General features: G+C 41.9%; 1 protein-coding gene across 5 annotated transcripts in view; it reads left to right on the forward strand.

The window, feature by feature from the left end:
• cep131 (centrosomal protein 131) overlaps nt 1-22,920 on the forward strand; it is a 31,488-nt gene extending 8,568 nt beyond the window's left edge. The window contains exons 6-27 of one of the 5 annotated variants that reach the window (XM_057826826.1): nt 2,459-2,563; nt 2,639-2,806; nt 2,870-2,987; nt 4,948-5,055; nt 5,327-5,489; nt 5,550-5,653; nt 7,500-7,628; nt 8,846-9,070; nt 9,130-9,291; nt 9,350-9,526; nt 9,596-9,733; nt 9,799-9,924; nt 11,439-11,555; nt 11,720-11,749; nt 12,005-12,107; nt 15,219-15,528; nt 16,600-16,717; nt 16,788-16,862; nt 16,921-17,063; nt 18,640-19,014; nt 20,238-20,298; nt 20,369-22,920. In XM_057826826.1, the coding sequence (XP_057682809.1) occupies nt 2,459-2,563; nt 2,639-2,806; nt 2,870-2,987; nt 4,948-5,055; nt 5,327-5,489; nt 5,550-5,653; nt 7,500-7,628; nt 8,846-9,070; nt 9,130-9,291; nt 9,350-9,526; nt 9,596-9,733; nt 9,799-9,924; nt 11,439-11,555; nt 11,720-11,749; nt 12,005-12,107; nt 15,219-15,528; nt 16,600-16,717; nt 16,788-16,862; nt 16,921-17,063; nt 18,640-19,014; nt 20,238-20,298; nt 20,369-20,440 (3,127 nt within the window). In that variant the 3' untranslated portion in view covers nt 20,441-22,920. The remainder of the gene's footprint in view (nt 1-2,458; nt 2,564-2,638; nt 2,807-2,869; nt 2,988-4,947; nt 5,056-5,326; nt 5,490-5,549; nt 5,654-7,499; nt 7,629-8,845; nt 9,071-9,129; nt 9,292-9,349; nt 9,527-9,595; nt 9,734-9,798; nt 9,925-11,438; nt 11,556-11,719; nt 11,750-12,004; nt 12,108-15,218; nt 15,529-16,599; nt 16,718-16,787; nt 16,863-16,920; nt 17,064-18,639; nt 19,015-20,237; nt 20,299-20,368) is intronic. The other 4 variants (XM_057826828.1, XM_057826827.1, XM_057826829.1 and 1 more) reach the window with 4 other exon arrangements.
• The last annotated feature ends 2,106 nt before the right edge of the window (nt 22,921-25,026 follow it).

The raw sequence follows: 25,026 nt of genomic DNA on the forward strand, positions 1-25,026 counted from the left end.
GCTAATCGTTTGTTATTGCTGTATCAGCAGCTACTTGTAAACGCAAATTTGAATTGCTGTTATTGAAGATGAGACTGATTTAATTTCATTTTGTTTTAGAGTTTCATTCTGCGTCTTGGCGAGGACAGTACAATGAGGTATAATACAGTGGGGCAAATAAGTATTAGTCAACCACTAATTGTGCAAGGTCTCCCACTTGAAAATATTAGAGAGGCCTGTAATTGTCATCATGGGTAAACCTCAACCATGAGAGACAGAATGTGGAAAAAAAACACAGAAAATCACATTGTTTGATTTTTAAAGAATTTATTTGCAAATCATGGGGAAAAATAAGTATTTGGTCAATACCAAAAGTTCATCTCAATACTTTGTTATGTACCCTTTGTTGGCAATAACAGAGCCCAAACGTTTTCTGTAACTCTTCACAAGCTTTTCACACACTGTTGCTGGTATTTTGGCCTATTCCTCCATGCAGATCTCCTCTAGAGCAGTGATGTTTTGGGGCTGTCGTTGGGCAGCACGGACTTTCAACTCCCTCCTCACCCTGTGGCGTCAAAATGATAACAAGAACGGTGAGCAAAAATCCCAGAACCACACGGGGGGACCTAGTGAATGACCAACAGAGAGCTGGGACCACAGTAGCAAAGGCTACTATAAGTAAAACAATGCGCCACCAGGGACTCAAATCCTGCACTGCCAGACTTGTCCCCCTGCTGAAGAAAGTACACGTCCAGTCCCGTCTGCAGTCCGCTAGAGAGCATTTTAATACTTTGTTATGTACCCTTTGTTGGCAATAACGGAGCCCAAATATTTTCAGTAACTCTTCACAAGCTTTTCACACACTGTTGCTGGTATTTTGACCCATTCCTCCATGCAGATCTCCTCTAGAGCAGTGATGTTTTGGGGCTGTCATTGGGCAACATGGACTTTCAACTCCCTCTGCAGATTTTCTATGGGGTTGAGATCTGGAGACTGGCTAGGCCACTCCAAGACCTTGAAATGCTTCTTACGAAGCCACTCCTTTGTTGCCGTGGGTGTGTGTTTGGGATCATTGTCATGCTGAAAAACCCAGCCACGTCTCATCTTTAATGCCCTTGCTGATGGAAGGAGATTTTCACTCAAAATTTCTCGATACATGGCCCCATTCATTCTTTCCTTTACATAGATCAGCCGTCCTGGTCCCTATGCAGAAAAACAGCTCCAAAGCATGACGTTTCCACCCCCATGCTTCACAGTGGGTATGTTGCAATTCAGTATTCTTTTTCCTCCAAACACGAGAACCTGTGTTTCTACCAAAAAGTTATTTTTTGGTTTCATCTGACCATAACACATTCTCCCAGTCCTCTTCTGGATCATCCAAATGCTCTCTCGCAAACCGCAGACGTGCCTGGACGTGTACTTTCTTCAGCAGGGGGACACGTCTGGCAGTGCAGGATTTGAGTCCCTGGCGGCGCATTGTGTTACTGATAGTAGCCGTTGCTACTGTGGTCCCAGCTCTCTGTCTGGGATTTTTGCTCACCGTTCTTGTTATCATTTTGACGCCACGGGGTGAGGAGGGAGTTGAAAGTCCATGTTGCCCAACGACAGCCCCAAAACATCACTGCTCTAGAGGAGATCTGCATGGAGGAATAGGCCAAAATACCAGCAACAGTGTGTGAAAAGCTTGTGAAGAGTTACAGAAAACGTTTGGGCTCCGTTATTGCCAGCAAAGGGTACAAAACAAAGTAATGAGATGAACTTTTGGTATTGACCAAATACTTATTTCCCCCCATGATTTGCAAATAAATTCTTTAAAAATCAAACAATGTGATTTTCTGTGTTTTTTTTTTCACATTCTGTCTCTCATGGTTGAGGTTTACCCATGTTGACAATTACAGGCCTCTCTAACATTTTCAAGTGGGAGAACTTGCACAATTAGTGGCTGACCAAATACTTATTTATCCCACTGTATATGTTTTTAGATAGTTTTAAAAAAAAATTATTTAGATGGTGTTTAGAGGTATTTAAAGGGTTAATTCCAATTTAGGTGGAAATCCGGGTTACGTTGCAAGCGCAGGAACGGAACTCGTTCGTAAACCGGGGACTACCTGTACTTTTCAATTCCATGCATGCTCCACCAATTCTTTGATGAGTACACAGACTGCCCGAAAAGCTCTTTGTCTTCCCTTCAATATAGAGACTTCGAGTCGAACACTTTGGGCAAACACGCGCCTCCGTACGTCCACGCGGCAGCAGCACTGTTTGACCAAGCGTCCGCCTAGTCTCCGCTTGACAAAAAACAAGACTTGCTACTAACTGTTTTTACGTTTCTGTTGACGATTTTATGGGCCAAACGCTTGTTGTGTTATGTTGGTGCTCGTACAAGCACTGCACAGATGCCGTTACGCTTTAGGCCAGAGGTGGCAATCGCGAGTAGAAAAAGTGAGTGCATTTAAAAAGCTATAACTGTCTCTGCCAGGAGCAACAAGGGAGCCGTGGGCAACGCCGTCACCACTATCCTGCATAACAACCACGGCGACAAACCCCTCACACCCAAAAGCTCCAACCAGAGACCACCCTTCAAGTAGGTTTTCACCAAGCCTGGACATCTCCAGGTCCATATGACAGTCAACGGGACAGTTTTCACCTCTTTTTTCAGCAACATCCTGAAAGCCACCGCCAATGACGACGTCTCTCTGGAGAGCGGTTCGCTCACCAAGTCGCAGAAGAACTTCTCTTCCGCCTCGTCCAACAACAAAAGTCCGGGCGGGAGAGGAAGCCCCCAGCCGCAGCGCCGCGACCAAGTCTCAGAGGAGGAGGCTGAAAGGTAAGCGGTCAGTTCTGTCATTTCGGCAGATTCTGATGAAAAAATTTTTTCCCTACATGGCAGGTTCATCCAGAAAGTCAACCAGGCTGCTGTCACTATTCAGCGCTGGTACAGAGAGCATGCCGGGAGGCGTCACGCCAACCGGGCAGTGCTGCGACGCATCTTGGACAGCAAAAGAAAGGTCAGGGCTTTTTGGGCCACAAACAAGGGCTAATTTGATGGTTTATTGTTTAGAGAGATTGCTGATGTTAAAATCCTATTTTTTGAGCCTTTTAAGTTATATCATTGAAGTGCCGGTGACAGCATAAAAAAATCTTAGATAGCATTATTATGTGAATTAGAATCATATTTTGAGACGATTTGACAATATACAACAATTTGGTAAAGCGCAGATGACGAGAAATTAGTTTTTTAATTTGCCGTTTAGCACTGCCGGTCATTATAGCTCTAGCGTGCCCAGCTGGAGGATGACGTCGGCAGGGTCACAATTTCATCTGATTTAGAAATCAGCCCATTGAGGGGGAATTATTCAGAATGAGGAAAATGCGACGAAGAGAGGAGCAAAATGTCATTGTTTCAATCTCACTACTCCAATATTTTTACAGGATATTCTTTTTATCACAGTATTTTTCCCCAATTGCTAAATAAATGGTATGGTCATGACAAATAACGGTCTTGTGTTACATGGAATATGAAATATTAAAAATGCATTTATTCAGTACGACATGGCAAAATTACTCCATAATGGTCAAAACTGTTGACTTATTGCACCTCCCGAACTATATTTTATGCCACCGGAGTTAGTCCGGCTTTTGTCATTTCCCTGCCCCGACTTCGGAGAATCGAGCGGCGTCCTATTCTCACCTTTCGAAGCGAAAAATCGCACAAAACTACCCCGGGTCATGTCACGCGGTGGCGGGGTTGTCGATTGTCTTCACCAATCAGCAACCCCCCTGGCGGCAAGCATGTTACAGCTTGTCGTTCCCCTGCTGCGGGCAGGAGAGCTCTTTTGCCGGGGAAGCAGATAGAGAATGACCACCGGACCAACCGGCCGATGTCGGAGGAGCACGTAGCTGCCTGAGCCCAGCCCGAGGATAGTGGTCTATTGCCGGGCACATGAAGAGGGCAGAGGGGCTGGAAGTCTTAACGATATGGAGAACCGCACGAGCAAAAGCTGAGTATAACGCTCTCCCAGCAGGCACACGAAGAGGACCGAGGGGTGTGTGTGACAAGCTGCCGTTCACCGGCCGAGTGGCCTTCTGGGTGGACAAGGAGCATTGTCAGCCACAAAATGCAAGCCACCCCCTTAGTAAAACGTGTGCCATGATCCCAGTATTTGACATAATACAAAACACGTAGCTTACGCTCGTCCTCTTAGGTCCAACGGTCCCAAAGTTGTCGGACTTGGTTTGGCCATTATCTGTGGTGAACGAGAATTTTTTTGAAACCCATAAAGGCTCACTTGCCTCTCCCTGGTGCAGCAACAAAACCCTGCAGCATATTTGGTTGGCATGATGCGAAAAATAAACGAATTAATCTTCAAAATCAGCTGAATCCGCACTCCATCTGCATGATATAAAGCAATGCTGTATTGTGAGATGCTGACCCTGGTGAAGTCACATTCGCAATCCTCCCCAATACAGGAAGTTATTCATTTTCATGGCGCGGGATTCAAAAAATTGAATATATAAATCGATTGCTACCAAACACATCCAAGCAGTCCATTCCATTCAGGAGCATAAAATACTGCGTGAAATATGAAATAAACTTGCTTTTTGCTGTCATAGGCACTTTAAATGTGTCATCACATGGTATCTCATTGTTTATTAAATTTAATTTTTTTATATTTCAAAATCTGTTTCATTTTTTATATACTTTGAATGACCACTGCCAGCCCTCCAAGTCAAATAAGTTTATGGTATTTTTTTCCCGTTCATTTACTGTATATTTAATTGTAAAAATAAACGGCAAATAATCTGCTTTTATTTATTAAATTAGTTTGATTTAAAAAAAAAAAAAAAAGATTAATAAACAAAAAGACAAAAGTAGATAGTTAAATATTTGGTCGATTAGCCTTCTCTCAAAAAAATCATGGTCAACAGTTCAATTTTTTCAACCAAGCTGGCTTTGTGCTCTCGCAGGAGTGGCGAGAGCGAGCTCAGGCCGAATGTCACCCAGAGCCTCCCAGAGACGACAGGAAGCTGATTCGGGAAGAAAAAGCTCGACAGGCACGCCTAGCTGCCATCAAGGTGATCCCATTTTCCCCCAACTGTATCTGTTTGCGACCTCCAAGACTGTGGCGTGTCTGGAAATAGGGGTATTTCGGGCCGCAAAAAAATCATTGGCCTATTAACTAGCGTCCGTTAGACTCCTCATTGATGGGGGCGTGGTTGAGGTTAGGCCTACAAATGGTTTTAGCTGTGTTGCAAACTGCAAACAGATTGTACTCATTTTTCCTCTTGAATGAGAAAAGCGCCATCATTTCTTTACACTGTTGTCTCCCTCTGACGTTCTCTATAGGAATTGCAACAGAAAAGAGCCCAGCAAGTTCCTCCTCCACACCGCCACGATCGATATCAGCACGCCGAAGCCAGCGTGGAACGTCGTAGGCCCAGCAGCGCCGCGCCGAGCTCGCCCGCCTACGACAACGTGTCGCCCACTCGCGCCAAAGCTAACAACACAGGTGACCCTTTTGCCACTTGAGCGTCCGTAGCAGCCAGTAATAACACGCGACTGTCGGCAGACTTCCATCTGAACGTCACGGGCGACTTGAGCGAACTAACCTTCAGGGCGGTCTCTCCAGCGCCATCCAATCACAGAGCATCGCCATGCGCACAGGTATTACAGGTATTACGTCTCCTCTATTTACTTGTGTTTTTAAAAAATAATTACCGTAATTTTTGGACAATAAACCGCTACTATTTTCCCTCATTTTTAATCCTGTGGCTTATAGTCCAGTGTGGCTAATTTGTTGATTTATTTGAGTTAATAGGTAACACTTTATTTGACAGTGGCGTCATAAGACTGTTATAAGACCGTCATAATTATGACACGATCAAAGTCATTACTGAATGCTTATGACTGATGTCATTTAGTGTCATCCGCCAAATAATGTCACTAACTCCATTTATGTCCAGCTCGGATCTTTTACATCCATTCAAAAGTGAGATAATTTGCCTAATGACACTAAATAACATCTGTTATAAGCATTCATTAATGCTTATGACAGTGTCATATCATAATTATGATTGTCTAATGACAGTCTTATGGCACAACTGTCAAATAAAGTGTTACCACATACCATAGCTTGGATCTTTTACATCCATTCAAAAGTGAGATAATTTGCCTAATGACACTAAATAACATCTGTTATAAGCATTCATTAATGCTTATGACAGTGTCATATCATAATTATGATTGTCTAATAACAGTCTTATGGCACCACTGTCAAATAAAGTGTTACCACATACCATAACTAACAACTAATGAAACAACTGGAACAGTAACTGAAGAAATATTTACCGCAGAATATGAAAATTGATCGTCATTTACACTTGTAGCGCTGCAATGCATACTAGGAGGCATGTTGGACGAACAGTGTTGACTGCAGCTGGCAGCAGAGGTTGACTGTCTCCTCCCAGGGAGCAGTGATTGCCAAATGAAGCTTCTTGAAGCAATGAAGCTTTGAACCAATAGGCTGCAACTTCATTGTTTCAAGAAGCTTCATGGTGGTTCATTTGGTCTTATGACAGTCTTATTTTGCTGCTGTCAAATAAATTGTTAACGTGTAATATCTTTGGACAATAAGCCACTACTATTTTCCCTCATTTTGAATCCTGTGGTTTATAGTCCAGTGTGGCTAATTTGTTGATTGATTTGAGGTTATAGATAACACTTTATTTGACAGTGGCGTCATAAGACGGTTATAAGACCATCATAATTATGACACGATCGAAGTCATTACTGAATGCTTATGACAGATGTCATTAAGAGTCATCCGGCAAATAATGTCACTAACTCCATTTATGTCCAGCTCAGATCTTTTATATCCATTCAAAAGTGAGATAATTTGCCTAATGACACTAAATAACATCTGTTATAAGCATTCATTAATGCTTATGACAGTGTCATGTCATAATTATGATTGTCTAATGACAGTCTTGTGGCACCACTGTCAAATAAAGTGTTACCAAATACCATAAGTAACAATTAATGAAACAACTGGAACAGTAACTGAAGAAATATTTAGCGCAGAATATGAAAATTGATCGTCATTTACACTTGTAGCGCTGCAATGCATACTAGGAGGCATGTTGGACGAACAGTGTTGACTGCAGCTGGCAGCAGAGGTTGACTGTCTCCTCCCAGGTAGCAGTGATTGCCAAATGAAGCTTCTGGAAGCAATGAAGCTTTGAACCAATAGGCAGCAAAGCTTCATTGCTTCATGGTGGTTCATTAGGTCGTATGACAGTCTTACGTTGCTGCTGTCAAATAAATTGTTACCGGTCAATATCTTTGGTGTAAATATCCCATAATACAGTGAGGACACCTGTTTATCGTCCAGTGCGGCTTATCTATGAACTAATGTTGTTTTCGTGTCAGATTTGGTGGGGGCGGCTTATAGCCTTGTAGTCCGAAAATTACAGTACACATTTTTACTCGCCCCATTTTCTCATGTCTGCTGTGCTTTTAGGAGTGCGATGGCGTCGCTGAGGAGGAACGGAGAGGCGTGGAGCATAACCAAGAGAACGACAGGAAGCCGAGTCGTCAAGGCAGACCTCGGTTGTCTCGACTGACCATCCCCGAGCCCAACGTTTGTGACGTACGTGCGTCATTTTATGCTAGCAGTGTTCGAAATAAATAAAAAATAAGTAAGAAAAAGCTATTTATAAATAAATTACTCAATTTTAATCCTTTATATTATTTTTTCAGTATATATATATATTTTTTTTTATTTCTACGATTTTCAAATTTTTAGCATTTATGCATAGCATCCACTGTACATGTATAACTGAATAGATTTAAAAAGCTGTTCATGAAATAATTGTCTTCATAAGATAAGAAAAAAAATATTATTCCTAGTTTTTCTGTCTGCTAGTAACATGGGGGGGTCAAAAATTCCCTCCTTGATTAACTTATTCACTCCCAGCCATTTTCACCGGAGCAACCCCCTTTGCTCCCGGCCGTTTTACTGGATTTTGACTGATTTTGCAAGGTCCACAGAAAATTCTGTTCTATTGCTATATAAACATGGAATCCACCAAAAGAAAGAGTAGACTCTTCTTTCAGCAGGGGAAAAAAAGTTAATTCATATCTTTTTCCATTCTTTAGAAATCAGCATTAGAAAATAGCTTAGTTTGAGCAATTTTCCAATTTCTGATGAAAAACAGAAATTAAGCTTTTTGTGAAGCATACATTTCAAACATGACTTTGACTTTAACGCAGCTATTTTTTGCTTTAGTTACATCCCAAACATCTGAATAATGTTTTTCTTTTACAAAATACGTAAACAACAAGACGAATAGAGCTTTTGATAGCAAAGTAACAATTTATTTACACATAATTGAGAGATGACGTTGTTGTGGCCGCAACAACCGGAGTAGCACGGACTCAAGGGCATCGTCCGCTGCACTGGTGGTCATGGTCGTTCTGCTCGTTCGTCCAGCGCCTGGCATCCCGCGTGTCCTCCCGATTGTTCTGCTCGGTCATCTGCCGCCTGGCATCCTGGACGTCAATTCGGTCGTCTTCCACCAGCGCCCCGGCCATGCGGCCCGGCCGTTCATTCCGTTGAATCGGGTTGCGGGTCTTACCAAATGCGCTACTGCCCTCTAGTGACCAGTTTTATTGCTTTAAAATGGATTTTCAGCCTTGAGCTTTGGAGCTAAATTGAATCAGAACCCAGAGATGTTTCTTGTTGAAAAAAAAAACGTAAAAGATGTATAAATACGTCTTTGGGAAACTGAAACAATTAAAAATAGAACATATTTATACGTTTTTGGGGGCAAATGAGTTAAACAAATGTCTGGCTTGGTCATGTAGGAACTGCAGTCGATATCTCAGGCCGAGCCTGAATATCGGAAGCCGACGCCAACCGCCAGAAGTCCTGCCTCGCCCAGGAACATCAGCCAGATTGTTGCGGCGGACGCGATCAAGGCCAAGAACACTGAATGCGAACGGAATCTCCCTCTCGATTCGGGCGAACTGTGTGGTTTCCGAGCCGTTTCGCCATCCTTGTCCAGTCGGGGTGGTTCTCAGTGCTCCCAGGTAAACGCTGAATTCCTTTCCCGTTTGTATCTTGTCCATCTCAATATTTTATTTGGCAGGGGCGCCCTCGACGCTGTTTGTTCGGCGACGACCGATCCTTCGCGGCGTCCAAGTCCACCCTTAACGAGTTGTTGGACACGCTCACACTGCTAGAGGAGGAACCAGAGCACTTGAGCGAGCCAAAATCTTACAACAAAGACAAATATGCTTGGATGGATGAGGTGAGAAGGATTTTCCCGACCGGTGAGGAAAGCGTAAGACGACCTCACATTCGTTTAGCAGGACAGGGATGCCGAGTCCCTGACGGCCGACAACTTGGAGCGGCTTGGTTTGCCGCCGCCCCCCAACGGAGCGGCGCTGCTGTCCGAGGCCAAGCTGCAGAGCATCATGAACTTCCTGGACGAGATGGAGAAGTCGGAGCAGGAGCGACCTCATTCCCGCGTCTCGCTGCGAGAGGTTCGCGCTGCCGCTACGGAAGAAATCCCAACACCATGAATCTCGACGTCCCTCCCGGGTTGTCTGCAGGCAGCGTTCTTGGAGGACGAGGCGCCCGCCGTGGACCCGGCCTCTGCCACTGCCGCCCAAGTGTCCGATTCCATCATGAGGATCAAGATGGAGCTGGAGGAGAAGAAGCGCGTGGTGGAGATGCTGCAGAACGCGCTGGTGAGGACCGTCGCGAACCCGTCTGGCGCAAACCGCGGCGTTGACCTTTAGCCGTTCATTGCCAGGCCCAGCAGAGGGAGCTGACGGTGCAGCACGTCAAGGAGACAGAGAAGGAGCTGAGCCGTAATCTGCAGTTGCAGAAGGACCAATATGAGGCCACGGTGCAGAGACATCTCACCTTCATAGATCAGGTAGCCTCCTCGTCCATATAAATTGACGTCTATCACCATCATTGGCAGCCGATTATTTAAATTGACTCGGAATGACTCTGAGCCTGATGCTAACTTCTTTTAGCCCATTGATAAGGTTTCAGATGATAAGTCGCCTTAGACGTCAATGCCAAGTTCCATTAGCCCATCAATGAGTTTTCACATCATAGAATGAGCCTCACATCAATGCTAATTCCAATTGGATTGGACGTGTCATGGCGTCAATGGCAGCCTTAAATTTTAAATTGTGCTGCTTTGAGTAAGAATCATTTTAGAAGGAAACATGGACAGAAAGACTTGTAGTTCTTAAAAGGTAAATGTTAGTATGAGTAATAATCATTTGATATTCAAAGCCCTCTTAATATTTTTGTTTTTATAAAATTTTAAGAATAGTTTTAACTACTAGGTCGCCATTTTTGATGCGGTGCTTCCACAGTGTCAATCATTAGCTGCATAAACTTGTCGACGGTTCTGCCCTTCCATTTTGAACCCAAACGGAAAAGTGATGAGTAGGACAGCACTGTCGATATTTCACAAAACGAGCAGCAAAAGCAATTAAATGAACGTCTTCAGATGGATTTGAACATACGTTTCCCGTGCGACAGACAAGCGCGTAGACCACAAGACTATAATTCCAAATGACGTTAGAGTCAGGACTTTCTTTATAAAGCAATCGCAACCCACACGCGTTTTCTGTCTGTGCAGTAAAACCTGAAAGGGAAACACAACTGTAAAGTGCGGCCAGCTCAGACAGCAAGCAGACAACAATAACCCAATAATAATAATAGGAATTGCGTAAAAGGGTTTATTGAACATACAAAAAAAACACGTGATCGCGAAAAGGGAGAAACAAAAAGCGTCCGTGAAAGTAGGTCGGGGTCAGTAAAAAAAAAAAAATTAAACCGAGGGATATGCAAAGGGATATACAAACTGTCAAATGGCAGCAAGTCAATATCTCGGCAAGCCGCCTAGGATCGGTTTAAAGACACTGCTGATGAGCTGGAATTGGATGCAGGTAGACATTGGGAACTCATCCCACATCTCTGTTACAAAACAATCTGACCAGCAGCAGAATGTGACAAAATCATACCAGTCATCATACTAGCTTCGCTTGCTAGGTAGCACAGCTATTTTCCCAGTCCCGGCCAACCGCGTCATTACCCCCAGCGTGCATTGCGTGCGTAAAACATGGCGCCCTGCGTAGGTCAAAACATGTATTGAATATTTTAGATTTTTAAATCAATGGCAATAATATATGTGTTTCTAATAACATAGTTTGGTAAAAGAGAAAATTGTGACTTATTAGAGCCTATAAGTCTTTAGGTCCAAAGTTCCCTTTAAGAGTTGTTTTTAATACAGAAGTCTGGTTTAGATGAGCTAAAAATCACTGGACTTTATGGGAACGTTTCAAATCCTTGCCCCAAAAAAACCCTTCAAATTAGAATCCAACAGTACAATTTGATGAGGTGCTTGATCTCTTAACTTTGCGTCCTTAGCTGATCGGTGACAAAAAAGCACTGAGTGAGCGATGTGAAGGCGTCATCGCGGAGCTGAAATTAGTGGACCACAAGTACACCAAGAAGATCTCACAGATGCAGGAACAGCACGAAATGGTGACCGCCCCCAGCTGCTCGTTGTTTTCCGGCGCTTTTTCGCCGGTGTCTTCTGGGGACGCCACTGGCTTTTTCCTTTTGGTTTAACGGGCGCTCCCTCTGTCCTCTTTTTCACCGTCGTCATCGCCGTCGCCGCTGAGGCCGCTTTGGGTTTCCCGCTTCAGGTTTGGCAAGTCCTGGCCCCTTTGTGCGAGGTAATCCGACGCACTGCTCTTCCTTCACGCCGCCGTTTCTTCTGCTATTTCTTTCACTCGTTTATCCCAACGGACCTTCACCATGCATGTGAGTCATTGTCATTGTTGTCTTCACCTCACGCTGCTCCTTTCAGCCTTGTCGCACGCTACACACACACACACGCATGTCATGTGAGCTAAGTCGGTCCCGGGAGCAGGTAGTGATAGTTTTTCCTCTCCTTCTTCATGACTCTTCTTCTCTTTCTCTACCCTTAGGAGATTAAGAAGCTGAAGGAGCTGATGAGCGTCACGGAGAAGATCCGGCGGGAGAAGTGGATTGACGAGAAGACCAAGAAGATTAAAGAGATCACGGTGAAAGGTAAAAAAGAAAGAAACACAGCATAAATAAATGACTTCATCTTTAAATTGTATGAATCCTTGCTGAACCGTATGGATGCAGTCCTTCAAGCCCATAGAAGTCATACAAAATATTCCATTTGCATCTTACAGCACCACTACTTAATTCGCTTATGTTATGTAACATATTTTTGTAATTGAAGTACATTTTTGGTTCAATTTTCACACTACTTTCTGTAGGCGACAAAACTTTTGTCTTGCCAAAGTTTGACCTTTATGTCTTCATTAAATGATAGTTTTTTTAGTGAAACAAATATATTTTTGTTCATTCAACATCATTTGAGAGCTTTCATATTAGCCATTTCTGAAACCAATTAAATAATTAAAAGTCAGGTTATTAGCAATTGTTTCTACAAAATGGATAAGCGACAAGACTTTTGTCAGGGACTGTATGTCGTCATCTCCTGTTCGTTAGGAGAATAAAAGAATCTGTGAAAGGGAAAAAAAAATGGACTTTTTTCCTTCAATAAGTATTTCAGAAATTTAAAAAAAATGAAAAGGTAAAACAAGCATAAAGGAAATACAGTATAAATAAGTGCTTAAGGTAAAAAAATACTAAATAGCATAAATATTATAACATTAATAATATATTTTATTTTTTTATTAAAAAGTACTTAAAAACAAACAAAAGAAACAAATATAAATATTCAATAAGAAATGTAAAGAAATTTTTTCAATAAATATAAAAATGAACAAAAAAATTTTGTGATAGTAATTAAATTAAAAAGTAAACATAAACAAAAAAGAAAGGTACCATAAATAATAGAACTGGGAATCTTTGGGCACCTAACGATTCGATTACGATTCAGAGGCTCCGATTCGATTATAAAACGATTATTGATGCACCCCCCTCCTTTTTTTTTTTTTTTTTTGTACATTAGTTCCAAAATTGTTCAAAAATACTCTCAGGCTGAACCAAACTACTATTTCAGTATCAAGTTAATATATAGCAGTAAACAAAAATATAAAAATAACAGTACAGTGATACCTCAGCTCACGAACATAATTGGTTCCCAGAAAGTGTGTGTAAGGCGAAAAGTTCGTCTTCCGAACATTTATTTCCCATAAGAAACCATTAAAATGAGAATAATCTGTTCCCAGGTCCCCATAAAACATAATTTTCTACTAAATAAGCCTTAAAACTACACAAAAATATACCTTATTTTATGTATAATAAATGTGCTATTGTATTATAATTAAAGAAATAAACTGTACTGTAGAATAAAGTCGTTTTATTTACCTTTGTGATGGTAGTTGATGGCTTGATGGAATGGAGTGGGAGGAGGAGGGAGGGAGGGAGGGAGTTACTGTTTGGAAGGAGAGTGTTACCGGCAAAGTGCGCAGTTAACGTAGACTCCAGCGCTGTGTCCCACACATGCTTTTGGTTGTTAATAAAAGTGCCCACAAAAAGCCATCCGACGCCTCTGGGTGTTTGTATGCACGCTGCCACCTCTCTGGAGAGGAAATCGGGCGAACTGAAGACAAGCGACGACAACGAGCCAACGTGACTCGCCGGACCACGTCTCACTACGGTGGGAAGCTGAAAGCACCGCCAATTACCAGTCGAGGGCGAATTGGTAACACGAGTCACCTTCCATAATGACTGTAGGTAACTCTTTTTCGGTCCCATAATAGCAAAAGTACACTCAATATGGTCCAAAATGTCTATCAAACACAAACCACGTCCGCACTCAACGAAAGGGAGGGGACGAACTGGGACGCCGTGAGCGTGCGTCAGCTTCTCGTGGCGCTGTTCGACCGCGTGGTTTGGTTCGTCCGCCGAAAACTAGTTCGTCAGCAGAGACTATATGCTCGCGAATTTAATGTTGTTGAGGCGAAAAGTTCGTGAGCTTAAGCGTTCGTGAGCTGAGGTATCACTGTATATAAAAAACTCCAGTCCCCATTCTGTACCAGCAGCTTTAAACTACATTCAATTAATTTAATGTTATGAATCAACCGTAAAGTTGTTAAAATTGCTCCCGTTATTCCATAATTTCCCTTTTGTCTACTTTCGACATGTGAAAGTTTTAAAACTATTTTAAAGATAGCTTCAAGTCAATATTTTACCGATTTAGTAGTATTTTAGATAAAAAGTTAATTAGGTTTGCTTGGAAGGTTCGCTACAACAGCCTTGCAGGGAAGTGTACTGATTTAAGATGGCGGCCGTTTACTAACACCCGCATCTAGCTTTTTGTAGGTGTGCTGCTAACGCTACCGAATCTATTTTGCATCTAGTCTTATATAAATGATATCTACCGTAACATTATGTGGATGTACTTAGTAGCAGCTTTTCGGCAGCAGTCAGGTATGTTGTTGTGTTTTTTTTTATCTCGTGGCATGAGTTGAGCAAGAGCCGTGAGTTGAGCATTGGCATTACCCGAGGGGCTGGGTAATGAGAAGCATGATGTTTAGCTACTCTCGCTTCGTTCCTCATTGACCGCGCGGCGCGCTGAGTGTGTTGTACTTCCGCTTTACTTGGCATATTTCAGTAATCGGAATTTGGATGTTTGTGAATCGTTCTCGAATCTTCCACGGCCGAATCGCGAATAATCTAAGAATCGGAAATTTTGCACACCTCTAATAAATAAGCATAACCTAGAGATGTCCAATAATGACTTTTTAACCAATAAACGATCTCCCGATATTGTCCAGCTCCAAAAATCAAGGTACCGATATCAAACGGATAGCAATAGACGTGGCCGTGAACTTAACATATAATGGCTAATTGTATTGTGATACCCCACCGGATGCTTTAATAATCATAATGCTCACGTAACAAATCCAAGCATCTTATTTGGAGACACCTAATGGTCAAGAAACATAACTGCCGTGCTAAACTGTGGCCAGTCTTTGTACAACGGCAGAAGGCTTCTACATTCAGTTAGGAGATGACATGTATATTGGCCGAAAATCTATGCCGATATTATCCAATATCATTCTCACTCTCTATCACTCTGGAAAAGAAACAAGCACTCAACTTTTCTTCTCATCCAATGTTCCTCCTCTTCCTATCCATCCTCATCCACCATCTCCTCCTCTTACCCACCTTAAAATGTTTCCTCTTCCTGTCCAGGCCTGGAGCCGGAGATCCAGAAGCTAATCTCCAAGCACAAACTGGAGCTGAAGAAGCTGCGTTCGCTCCACGAAGCCGAGCTGCTGCGGTCCGAGGAACGGGGAGCCGAGCGCTGCGCCCGCCAGTGCGAGGAGCTCCGCCAGCAGCTGGAGCGTGACAAGGAGGAGCAGTGCCGCAAGGAACGAGAGTTAGCCCGCGACCAGTTCCAGAAGCAGCTCCGGGAGGAGGAGCTCTCCCTGCAGGAGCACAGGAGGCGCATCCACAAGGAGGCGGCCGATGAGAAGGAGCGGCTGGCGCGGCTGGCCGACAGGTAACTTTGATATAATTACCTCATTCACTCCCAGCCATTTTCACCTGAGCAACCCCCTTCGCTCCCGGCCGTTTTACTGGATTTTGACTGATTTTGCAAGGCCCACAGAAAATTCTGTTCTATTACTATATAAACATGGAACCCACCAAAAGAAAGATTAGACTCTCTTCTCTCAGCAGGATAAAAAGTAAGTTCATATATTTTTCCATTCTTTAGATATCAGCATTAGAAAATAGCTTAGTTTGAGCAATTTTCCAATTTCTGATTAAAAAAAGGAGAAATTGAGCTTTTTGTAAAAGCATACATTTCAAACATAACTTTGACTTTAAGACAGCTATTTTTTTGCTTTTTTGACATCCCAAACATCTGAACAATGTTTTCCTTCTACAAAATAACATAAACAACAAGAAAAATAGAGCTATTGATTGCGAAGTAACAATTTATTTACACATAACTAAACTATTGAACTGAGAGATGACGCTGTTGTGGCGGTGGCTGTATCGGCAGACGAGGTAAATTTTTCACCGCCTGTCTGTCTCATCAAGATAGATTTTTTTTTTAATCTTTCTTTTGTAGTGACCACTACCTCAGAACAGAATTCGCCTTGTGTTTACATCGTTCTCCACATTTTTCTCACACTTCTTACTTCTTCCAACGTTTCCTGACTATTTCTCTTCATTCATTTCCTTTCACGGTCCGATATGAGTTCTTACCAAATGTGCTACTGCCCTCCAGTGGCCAGTTTTATTGCTTTAAAATAGATTTTGAGCGTTGTGCTTCGGAGCGAACTTACGTCAGAACCTAGAGGTGTCTCTTGTGAAAAAAAACGTAAAAGATGTATAAATACGTTTTTGGGACACTGAAACAATTAAAAATAGAACGTATTTATACGTTTTTGGGAGCAAATGAGTTAATATTATTCCACCTTAGGTTGTTTTTGTTCATGTGGACACTAACTTCGAAATTAAACGCTACGTCTAGCACCATCAATGGCAGTCAATCTAACGAAAGAGCACAAAATGTAAACCGTATCAACCTAAAACAATGCGCTTTTTGACTTTTCTTGTGCAGGCAGCGCTCGGAGATGGAGGAACTGCGTCGGCGCATGGAGGAAAACTCCTGCTTGGCCGGACGAGTTTTCAGGGAGGAGCTGGACAAAACCCGAGAGGAGCAGGAGCGGAGACACCAGGTGGGAGAAGGGAACTTTTCAGACAGAGGGAAGCAACCTTGACACCATGTGTGCGCCGTCGCATCGCCAGGCCGAGATCAAGAAGATGCAGGAGAGTTTTGAGCAAGAGAAGATGACCTGGGAGGAGGAATACAGAAAGAAGCAGGTGAGACTGAAGCGGTCTGGTTGATTGGCCTCGGGCACTGATGTTTTTTTGCCGTTAGGAGACGGGACTATTGCGGCACGAGCGCCAGCTGCGCGAAGAGCTGAGGCAGGAGCGTGACAAAGAGATTCAGCTAGCTATTTGGACGCTGGAAGAGGAGACCACCAAGGATAAGGAGGAGTTCGAGAGGGCCGCACAAAACAGGTCAGCCGGCTGTCTGCTGCTCAGTAGAACTGCCACCATTAATCAACAACTATTTTCATACTTGATTAATTGTTTGGAAACATTGTTTAGCTCAAAATTGCTCAAATACCTTTTATTTTTTTTCTGGGGTGGCTGGCATTAAGTGATTAGCGATTCATTTTCCAATCCATTTTGACTGGGAGGGCTGACAGCGATCGTTGGACTGCTACTAGCCCCCAAGTCAAATTTTCTTTATTCATTTTTAAAAAATACTTTATGGGGGAAAAAACAAAAAGAAAAGCAAAATAAGAGAAAATTAAATACAATTTTTTTTAAATTAAATCAATTAAGGTAAAAACTACATGTTTTTACTGTTTACACAAAAAAAGGGGAAAAAATAAAAAACAGGAAAACAACTCTAAATATCATTTTATTTAAAAACAAAAAAAGAATTAATTAATAAATCGCTTTTCAATACAGTGGTACCACTACATACGAATTTAATTTAACTAGGACCTGGTTTGTAAGTTGAGATGGTTGTATGTCGAGTGGGATTTTCCCATAAGAATACATTATAATTTGATTAATTCGTTCCACAGCCCAAAAACCTATGCTAAATCCCTAATAAATACTAGTACTGCTGGTACAAATACAAATAGCAATTACACATAGCAAAACAAATAAATTAGAAATACAATTCGGAACAATAATATGATAATAATAATCATGCAACGAATCGGGTTATAATGTGGCAGTTTTGTTATGCATGCTGTTCTTGAATGCACCGTGTGATTGACAACAGAGTGAGAGCGGTGCGCTAGAGTTTTTAGTTTGACTTTTCACGTTCTGTTGTTATTGGCAATCGCAACCTGCATGTGTTGTCTGTCTCTATGCGGTAAAATCTGTAAGGGAAACGCAACTGAAAAAAAAGTGCATCTGGCTTGACTACGGAATTAGAAATTAGATTTATTGAACAGACAAGAAACACGCGATCGTGAAAAGGGGGACGCAAAAAGGGTCCGAAACAGTAGGTCGGGATCAAATTAAAAAAAAAAATAACGAAAAAATATATATAAAAATAACTGCCAAATGGCAGCAAGTCAATTCTCGGCAAGCCGCCTAGGATCGGTTAAAAGACACTGCTGATGAGCTGGAATTGGATGCAGGTACGGCGTCGGGAACTCATCCCACAGCTCTGTAACAAAACAATCTGACCAGCCAGAATGTGACAAAATCATCCCAGTCGTCATACTAGCTTCAGTTGCTAGCTAGCACAGCTGTTCTTGCAGTCCAGCCCAACTGCATCTTCACCCCCAGCGTGCATTGCGCACGGAAAACATGGCACCCTCCGTAGGTCAAAACATGTACTAAATATTATAGATTTTTAAATCAATAGCAATTATATATGTGTTTGTAATTACAAATTATAGTAAAAGAGAACGACTGTGGCTTATTAGAGCCTACTAGTCTTTAAGTCCGAGGTTAGCTTTAAGATGATTTTTGCCAATGTGTCAACTAAATAGCAAAAAATAATTGGCGATTCCTTGAGGGCAGCACTAACAATGGCTGTAAACGTGTTGTCCACGTTCACCGGCAGGGTCAATCGCGTGCGGGAAACGTACGAGGCGGAGCTGAAGGAGCTGGAGCGGTCGCTGAGGGAGTCGGCAGAAAAGCAACAGGAGCTGAGGAGGCAGCACGCCGACACGCTTCAACAACTGGACGTGCTGCAGGAGCGGCTGAAGCAGAAGGAGCAGGACGCGCTCGCCGTCACCCAGGACCGGGACCAGCTCTTGGAGGAGCGCCACACCGCGGCTTCGCTCGTACGGCAAGAGTTCGCCGGGCGTCTGCTGCTCCTGGAGGAGGAGGCGCAAAGAGCAGGGGCCGAGGCGGAAGAGGCGCGAGCCACAATGCGGGCGGAGGTGGACCGCGTCACCAAGGAGAAGGAAGAGGAGCTCCTCCAAGTGCACCAGAGGTAAAGCAGCACAACCTTTTGCTCATTTGGGCCATTGTTTACACACCAAAATGACCAACTCGCTAGAGCACAGGTGCCAGTTTCACCTCTGAGAAGTTAGCCCGCCCATCAGATGCAAAATTATATAAAAATGATGTTAATCGTTTGTGCTTGTTTGTGCTGTAAAAAGTTTAATTTGTGCTGCTGTTGTTTTTTAGATATTTACAATTCTTTTATTGGTCAGTCTGAGGTCAACCAGTTCTTTTTCATTTTTCATTTTGATTAAAAACGGTGTCAATTGTTTATGGTTTGTTTGTGCTGTAAAATTTTTCGTTTTTTCCAGCTATCGTTTTTAGGATACTGAGATATTAATTTTGAGTAAGCCCCCCGCAGCCCCCCCATCTACAGCGGAACAAAACCACAATGGTGCCATTGGTTTGTGCTGTAAATAATTTTGTTTCTGCTGCTCTCAAGTGAAGACGTCAATCACAGCCCCTCCGTCGCAGCTGACTGAGCATACCAACGCTCTCAATAACAGAGGGGTTTCCCAACAACTAGCGCAGACCTAGCACAAACAAATGGCAACCCTTCGGGTTCATTTTGCAGTAAATGGTGGCTTGAGATATTATTTTCGAGTAATGACATCATGCAGCCCGCTATTTATTGCAAAATAGATCCGAAGGATGGCGTTCGTTTGTGCTATGTTTCCGCTAGTTGTTGGGACACCCTTGTTTTTGAGAGCGTTGGAACGTTCCGTCAACCGCAGGAGTTGGATACAGAAAAGCTGCGAGTGGCGTCACTTGAAATTAATATCTCAATATCTATAAAACAATAGCAGCACAAACAAAATTTTTTGGAGCATAAACGAATGGCACCATATCGGGTCCATTTTGCAATAAATGGGGGCTGCGTAAAGTCATCACTCGAAATAATATCTCAAAAACGATAGTATCAAATAGAAAATGTTTACAGCACAAGCCTGCACAAACGAAGCATGAACGATTGACATAATTTTTAATCAGAATGGAGGGCTGGTTGAACTCAGATTGACCTATAAAAGATTTATATATGTATATTTTTTTTTTGTTTGTTTTTTAGCTTCATTATATAAAACATTGAAAATGAAAAGATTAAATATAATAACTGTAAATATATATATATTTAAACTTTAAAGACAAATAATTTATGTACATGATTAAAATAAACGTAAGCCGTGACGCTCATTGATGACATCATCCCCACAGAGTCAAGTCAGCCATCTTGAAGAAAGACGAGGCGGTCAGCGTTCTACGGAAGCAGCATGAGGTAAGTTTACCCGACCGAGACGCGGCTTCGCCATTGGCCGGCTGACATTCCGCACGCTGTCGTCCGATAGGCTGCTGTGAAGAGGGCGGAGCATCTGGAGGCTTTGTGGGAGGAGCAAAGGAAGCAGCTGCTGGAGAAATGACCACCACTGACAAGTACTTTGTGACACTGAAGGGACTCGCAACTTGAGAGCAAATGAACAAAGGGCAATTTTTTGCCTTTTTTTTTTTTCTCCCAAAAAATGGCTTATTGGAATTTTAAAGCCCGAAATATTGGATTTTAATGTCGTTTTACAGCTACTCACGACAGCTGAAGTTTTGTTACCAATCCTGACAAATGTGTTTGGATCCGATTCCAGCCTCAACTCGCTGTTTAGCCCACGTTGACGGTGATTGACGTCCAGTCCAGTTTGACCGGAGCGGCAAAAATTAATTTGGCGTTTATCACCATCAGTGAAAGCCAATTAGTTAACTCTCTTGTCATGATCATGACGATGATCAACGTCTAAAATCATGCGTATCTTTTTATCGTCCTGTGAAATTAAATGAGTTTATCACAAGTACACGACTGTTGAATGATTGTGTAATTTGCTGCTAACCCTCCCAGTTTAAATGGATTGGACGTCTATCACCGTCAACGGCTGCCAATGAGTAGTCCATACTCTGCAGAGACTGTCCCCTCTGACTGATGAAAATCAAAACTCCATATCTGAAGATGTTGAATTTTGTTATATTTCAACAACAAAAGTATTCTTATGTATAATATAGTCAAGTTTGTATTGTAAAACACCAGTCACCTACAATGCTAACCATCTTTAGCTCTTTTCAGTTTTGGACTCTGCTGTACAGAGCCCCTAAAGGGGAATCGACAGAAATAAAATAAATTTAAGCAATCTGGTGCACACCAGATAGTTTCTAGTAAACATTAGCATTATTTAGCATTTAAGCTAGCGGACCTTTGCTATGCAAGTTAGCCAATTGTTGCATTGTTGCAATTGGCTAACTTTGCATAGCAAAAGTCCGCTAGCTTAAATGCTATGTAATGCTAGGGTTAAGGTTAGGGTTACAATTGGCTAACTTGCATAGCAAAATTCCGCTAGCTTAAATGCTATATAATGTTAATGTTTACAAGATTGTTTTTAATGCGCACCAGAAGCTATCTAGTGTGTACCAGATTGCTTAAATTTATTTTATTTCTGTCCCTTTAAGGGCTCCTTACTGTTGAAACTACCCCAGATTTCGAATCTGTTGATGTAACGTCGTAATTGCTCCGTTGCCCCCCTCTTGCGGAGCTCTGTCGTCGTTACAAATAAGCATCCAACCACTGTTAGGCCAATTGATCAAGTTTTGAGTGACTTCAAAGCAGTTTAAAAGCTCTCAGCAGGTCTAAACCTGACCTCAAGGGGTCGAAGTCATCAATTTCTGCAGTCTGAAACGACATGAAGGACCAACTGGAAGCTACTGATAAAGCTCCACCCCTCAATTTCCTGGCCCCTCCCAACAGAGCAAGAATGTCTGCATGTTCCCCCCTCAGATCTTTTCCAGATGTTTGTGCGACTGGCCCGGGCAGGCCCGCACGCTCGGAGCGGCCCCGTATTTTGGTTTTGTGGCGAGCAAGGGAGGCTGTTGTTGTTAAGATGAAAAAGAAGGAGAAGAGGACGTGTTGAGGTCGGCGTGTTTCAGAACACGGAAGTTAGGAAAAACAAGAAGAATGTGTGGTGGAAAAAGGAAAGTAGTTGCTAGGAGCAGAAAAGAACAGGCGGGGGGAGGGGGAGGGGTTTGAGAAGGCACACTCGGATCATGTGACTGTGACTGTTATAAACCAACAAGAAGTAAACAACAAAATGAAGGACAGCCGGTCTCATGTATTTTTTTCTCGGGTTACTATTTATTACTAGATAATTAAATAACTGGCTGCCATTCAGTTCCAAAGACGTCCAATCCATTTGTTAGCCTCTCCCAGTCGAAATGGCAGCTAGTTATTTAAAACACAAGGTCCTGTTAACCCTCCTGATATTCTCAGTTTTGCAAAGTCAGTTTGACCAAGAAATGTGCAGGTGACGAAATATTATTAGAAAATTAAGCTCAGACTCATTGGCTGCCATTGACGGTGATAGACGTCTGATCCATTTCAAATGAGATGTCTATCGTCGTCAATGGCAAGTGGCAACTGGCAGTGTCAGAAAGATTTTTTTTTTTTAATTTAATGTGAAGCTGTGTCACTCACAGTCGTTAAGACTAGCAAAACGCATTCAATACCCTAAAAAATACCTCCTATTTTTTTATAAAATGATGGGTCAGTTTGACCTCTATGACTAAATATCCTCATATAAAAATGACTCCAATAATAATTTCACTGCAAAATATGTGTTCAACTGTTTCCTAAATAAAAATAGACTATTTAAAATAGGGGAAAAAAAGGTCAATTTGACCTCTGTGAGAAAAAAAAAAGCATCACAAATAACAATTTCACTTTAAAAGATGTGTTAAAATTTTCAACGGGTTATTTAAAATAGGGGAAAAAAAGGTCAATTTGACCTCTGTGAGAAAAAAAAAAAAGCATCACAAATAACAATTTCACTTTAAAAGATGTGTTAAAATTTTCAACGGGTCAATTTGACCCACCAACGTAACAGGAGGGTTAAAAAAACAAAATGAAACGGTTTAATTTTTATGAAGTTGTCGATTTGTTCAATAATTTTTTTAATAGTTGATTAATAACTATTACTTAAAATGAACTTATTTTTTCTAAAATTGATTAAGATGTGTAAAATATTTAAGTTTTTAAATAATTATTGATAATTACTTATTTTCTGAAATATTTCAAATGTATAATTTTATTTTTTTAAACATATGAAATCTTTTTTTGTATTTGGAATATATAAAGAATAAAATTCAATGCCTAAGAAATTTGTGTTTTATTTACATTTGTTGAATAAAAGCGAATGTTATTGTCTTAGGAAATATCAAATACAGTGCCTTGCAAAAGTATTCGGCCCCCTTGAATCTTGCAACCTTTCGCCACATTTCAGGCTTCAAACATAAAGATATGAAATTTAATTTTTTTGTCAAGAATCAACAACAAGTGGGATACAATCGTGAAGTGGAACAACATTTATTGGATAATTTAAACTTTTTTAACAAATAAAAAACTGAAAAGTGGGGCGTGCAATAATATTCGGCCCCTTTACTTTCAGTGCAGCAAACTCACTCCAGAAGTTCAGTGAGGATCTCTGAATGATCCAATGGTGTCCTAAATGACCGATGATGATAAATAGAATCCAAATGTGTGTAATCAAGTCTCCGTATAAATGCACCTGCTCTGTGATAGTCTCAGGGTTCTGTTTAAAGCGCAGAGAACATTATGAAAACCAAGGAACACACCATGCAGGTCCGAGATACTGTTGTGGAGAAGTTTAAAGCCGGATTTGGATACAAAAAGATTTCCCAAGCTTTAAACATCTCTAGGAGCACTGTGCAAGCCATCAATATTGAAATGGAAGGCGCATCAGACCACTGCAAATCTTCCAAGACCCGGTCGTCCTTCCAAACTTTCTTCTCAAACAAGGAGAAAACTGATCAGAGATGCAGCCAAGAGGCCCATGATCACTCTGGATGAACTGCAGACATCTACAGCTGAGGTGGGAGAGTCTGTCCATAGGACAACAATCAGTCGTACACTGCACAAATCTGGCCTTTATGGAAGAGTGGCAAGAAGAAAGCCATTTCTCAGAGATATCCATAAAAAGTCTCGTTTAAAGTTTGCCACAAGCCACCTGGGAGACACACAAAACATGTGGAAGAAGGTGCTCTGGTCAGATGAAACCAAAATTGAACTTTTTGGCCACAATGCAAAACGATATGTTTGGCGTAAAAGCAACACAGCTCATCACCCTTAACACACCATCTCCACTGTCAAACATGGTGGTGGCAGCATCATGGTTTGGGCCTGCTTTTCTTCAGCAGGGACAGGGAAGATGGTTAAAATTGACGGGAAGATGGATGCAGCCAAATAAAGGAACATTCTGGAAGAAAACCTGTTGGTATCTGCACAAGACCTGAGACTGGGACGGAGATTTATCTTCCAAAAGGACAATGATCCAAAACATAAAGCCAAATCTACAATGGAATGGTTCAAAAATAAACGTATCCAGGTGTTAGAATGGCCAAGTCAAAGTCCAGACCTGAATCCAATCGAGAATCTGTGGAAAGAGCTGAAGACTGCTGTTCACAAACACTCTCCATCCAACCTCACTGAGCTCGAGCTGTTTTGCAAGGAAGAATGGGCACGAATGTCAGTCTCTCGATGTGCAAAACTGATAGAAACATACCCCTAGCGACTTGCAGCTGTAATTGGAGCAAAAGGTGGCGCTACAAAGTATTAACGCAAGGGGGCCGAATAATATTGCACACCCCTTTTCAGTTTTTTCTTTGTTAAAAAAGTTTAAATTATCCAATAAATTTTGTTCCACTTCACGATTGTGTCCCACTTGTTGTTGATTCTTGACAAAAAAATAAAATTTTATATCTTTATGTTTGAAGCCTGAAATGTGGCGAAAGGTCGCAAGGTTCAAAGGGGCCGAATACTTTTGCAAGGCACTGTATATAGTCAAGTATCCTTACAAATATTTGGGAACATTTTTAATATATATAGACTTAATTTCACAGCAGAATATGTGTTAGTCTAATTTTTATGAAATATTTAGTACTATATATTAGGGCTGCATCT

The sequence above is a fragment of the Corythoichthys intestinalis genome, chromosome 21, assembly GCF_030265065.1.
Source record: "Corythoichthys intestinalis isolate RoL2023-P3 chromosome 21, ASM3026506v1, whole genome shotgun sequence".
Classification (NCBI taxonomy): domain Eukaryota; kingdom Metazoa; phylum Chordata; class Actinopteri; order Syngnathiformes; family Syngnathidae; genus Corythoichthys; species Corythoichthys intestinalis.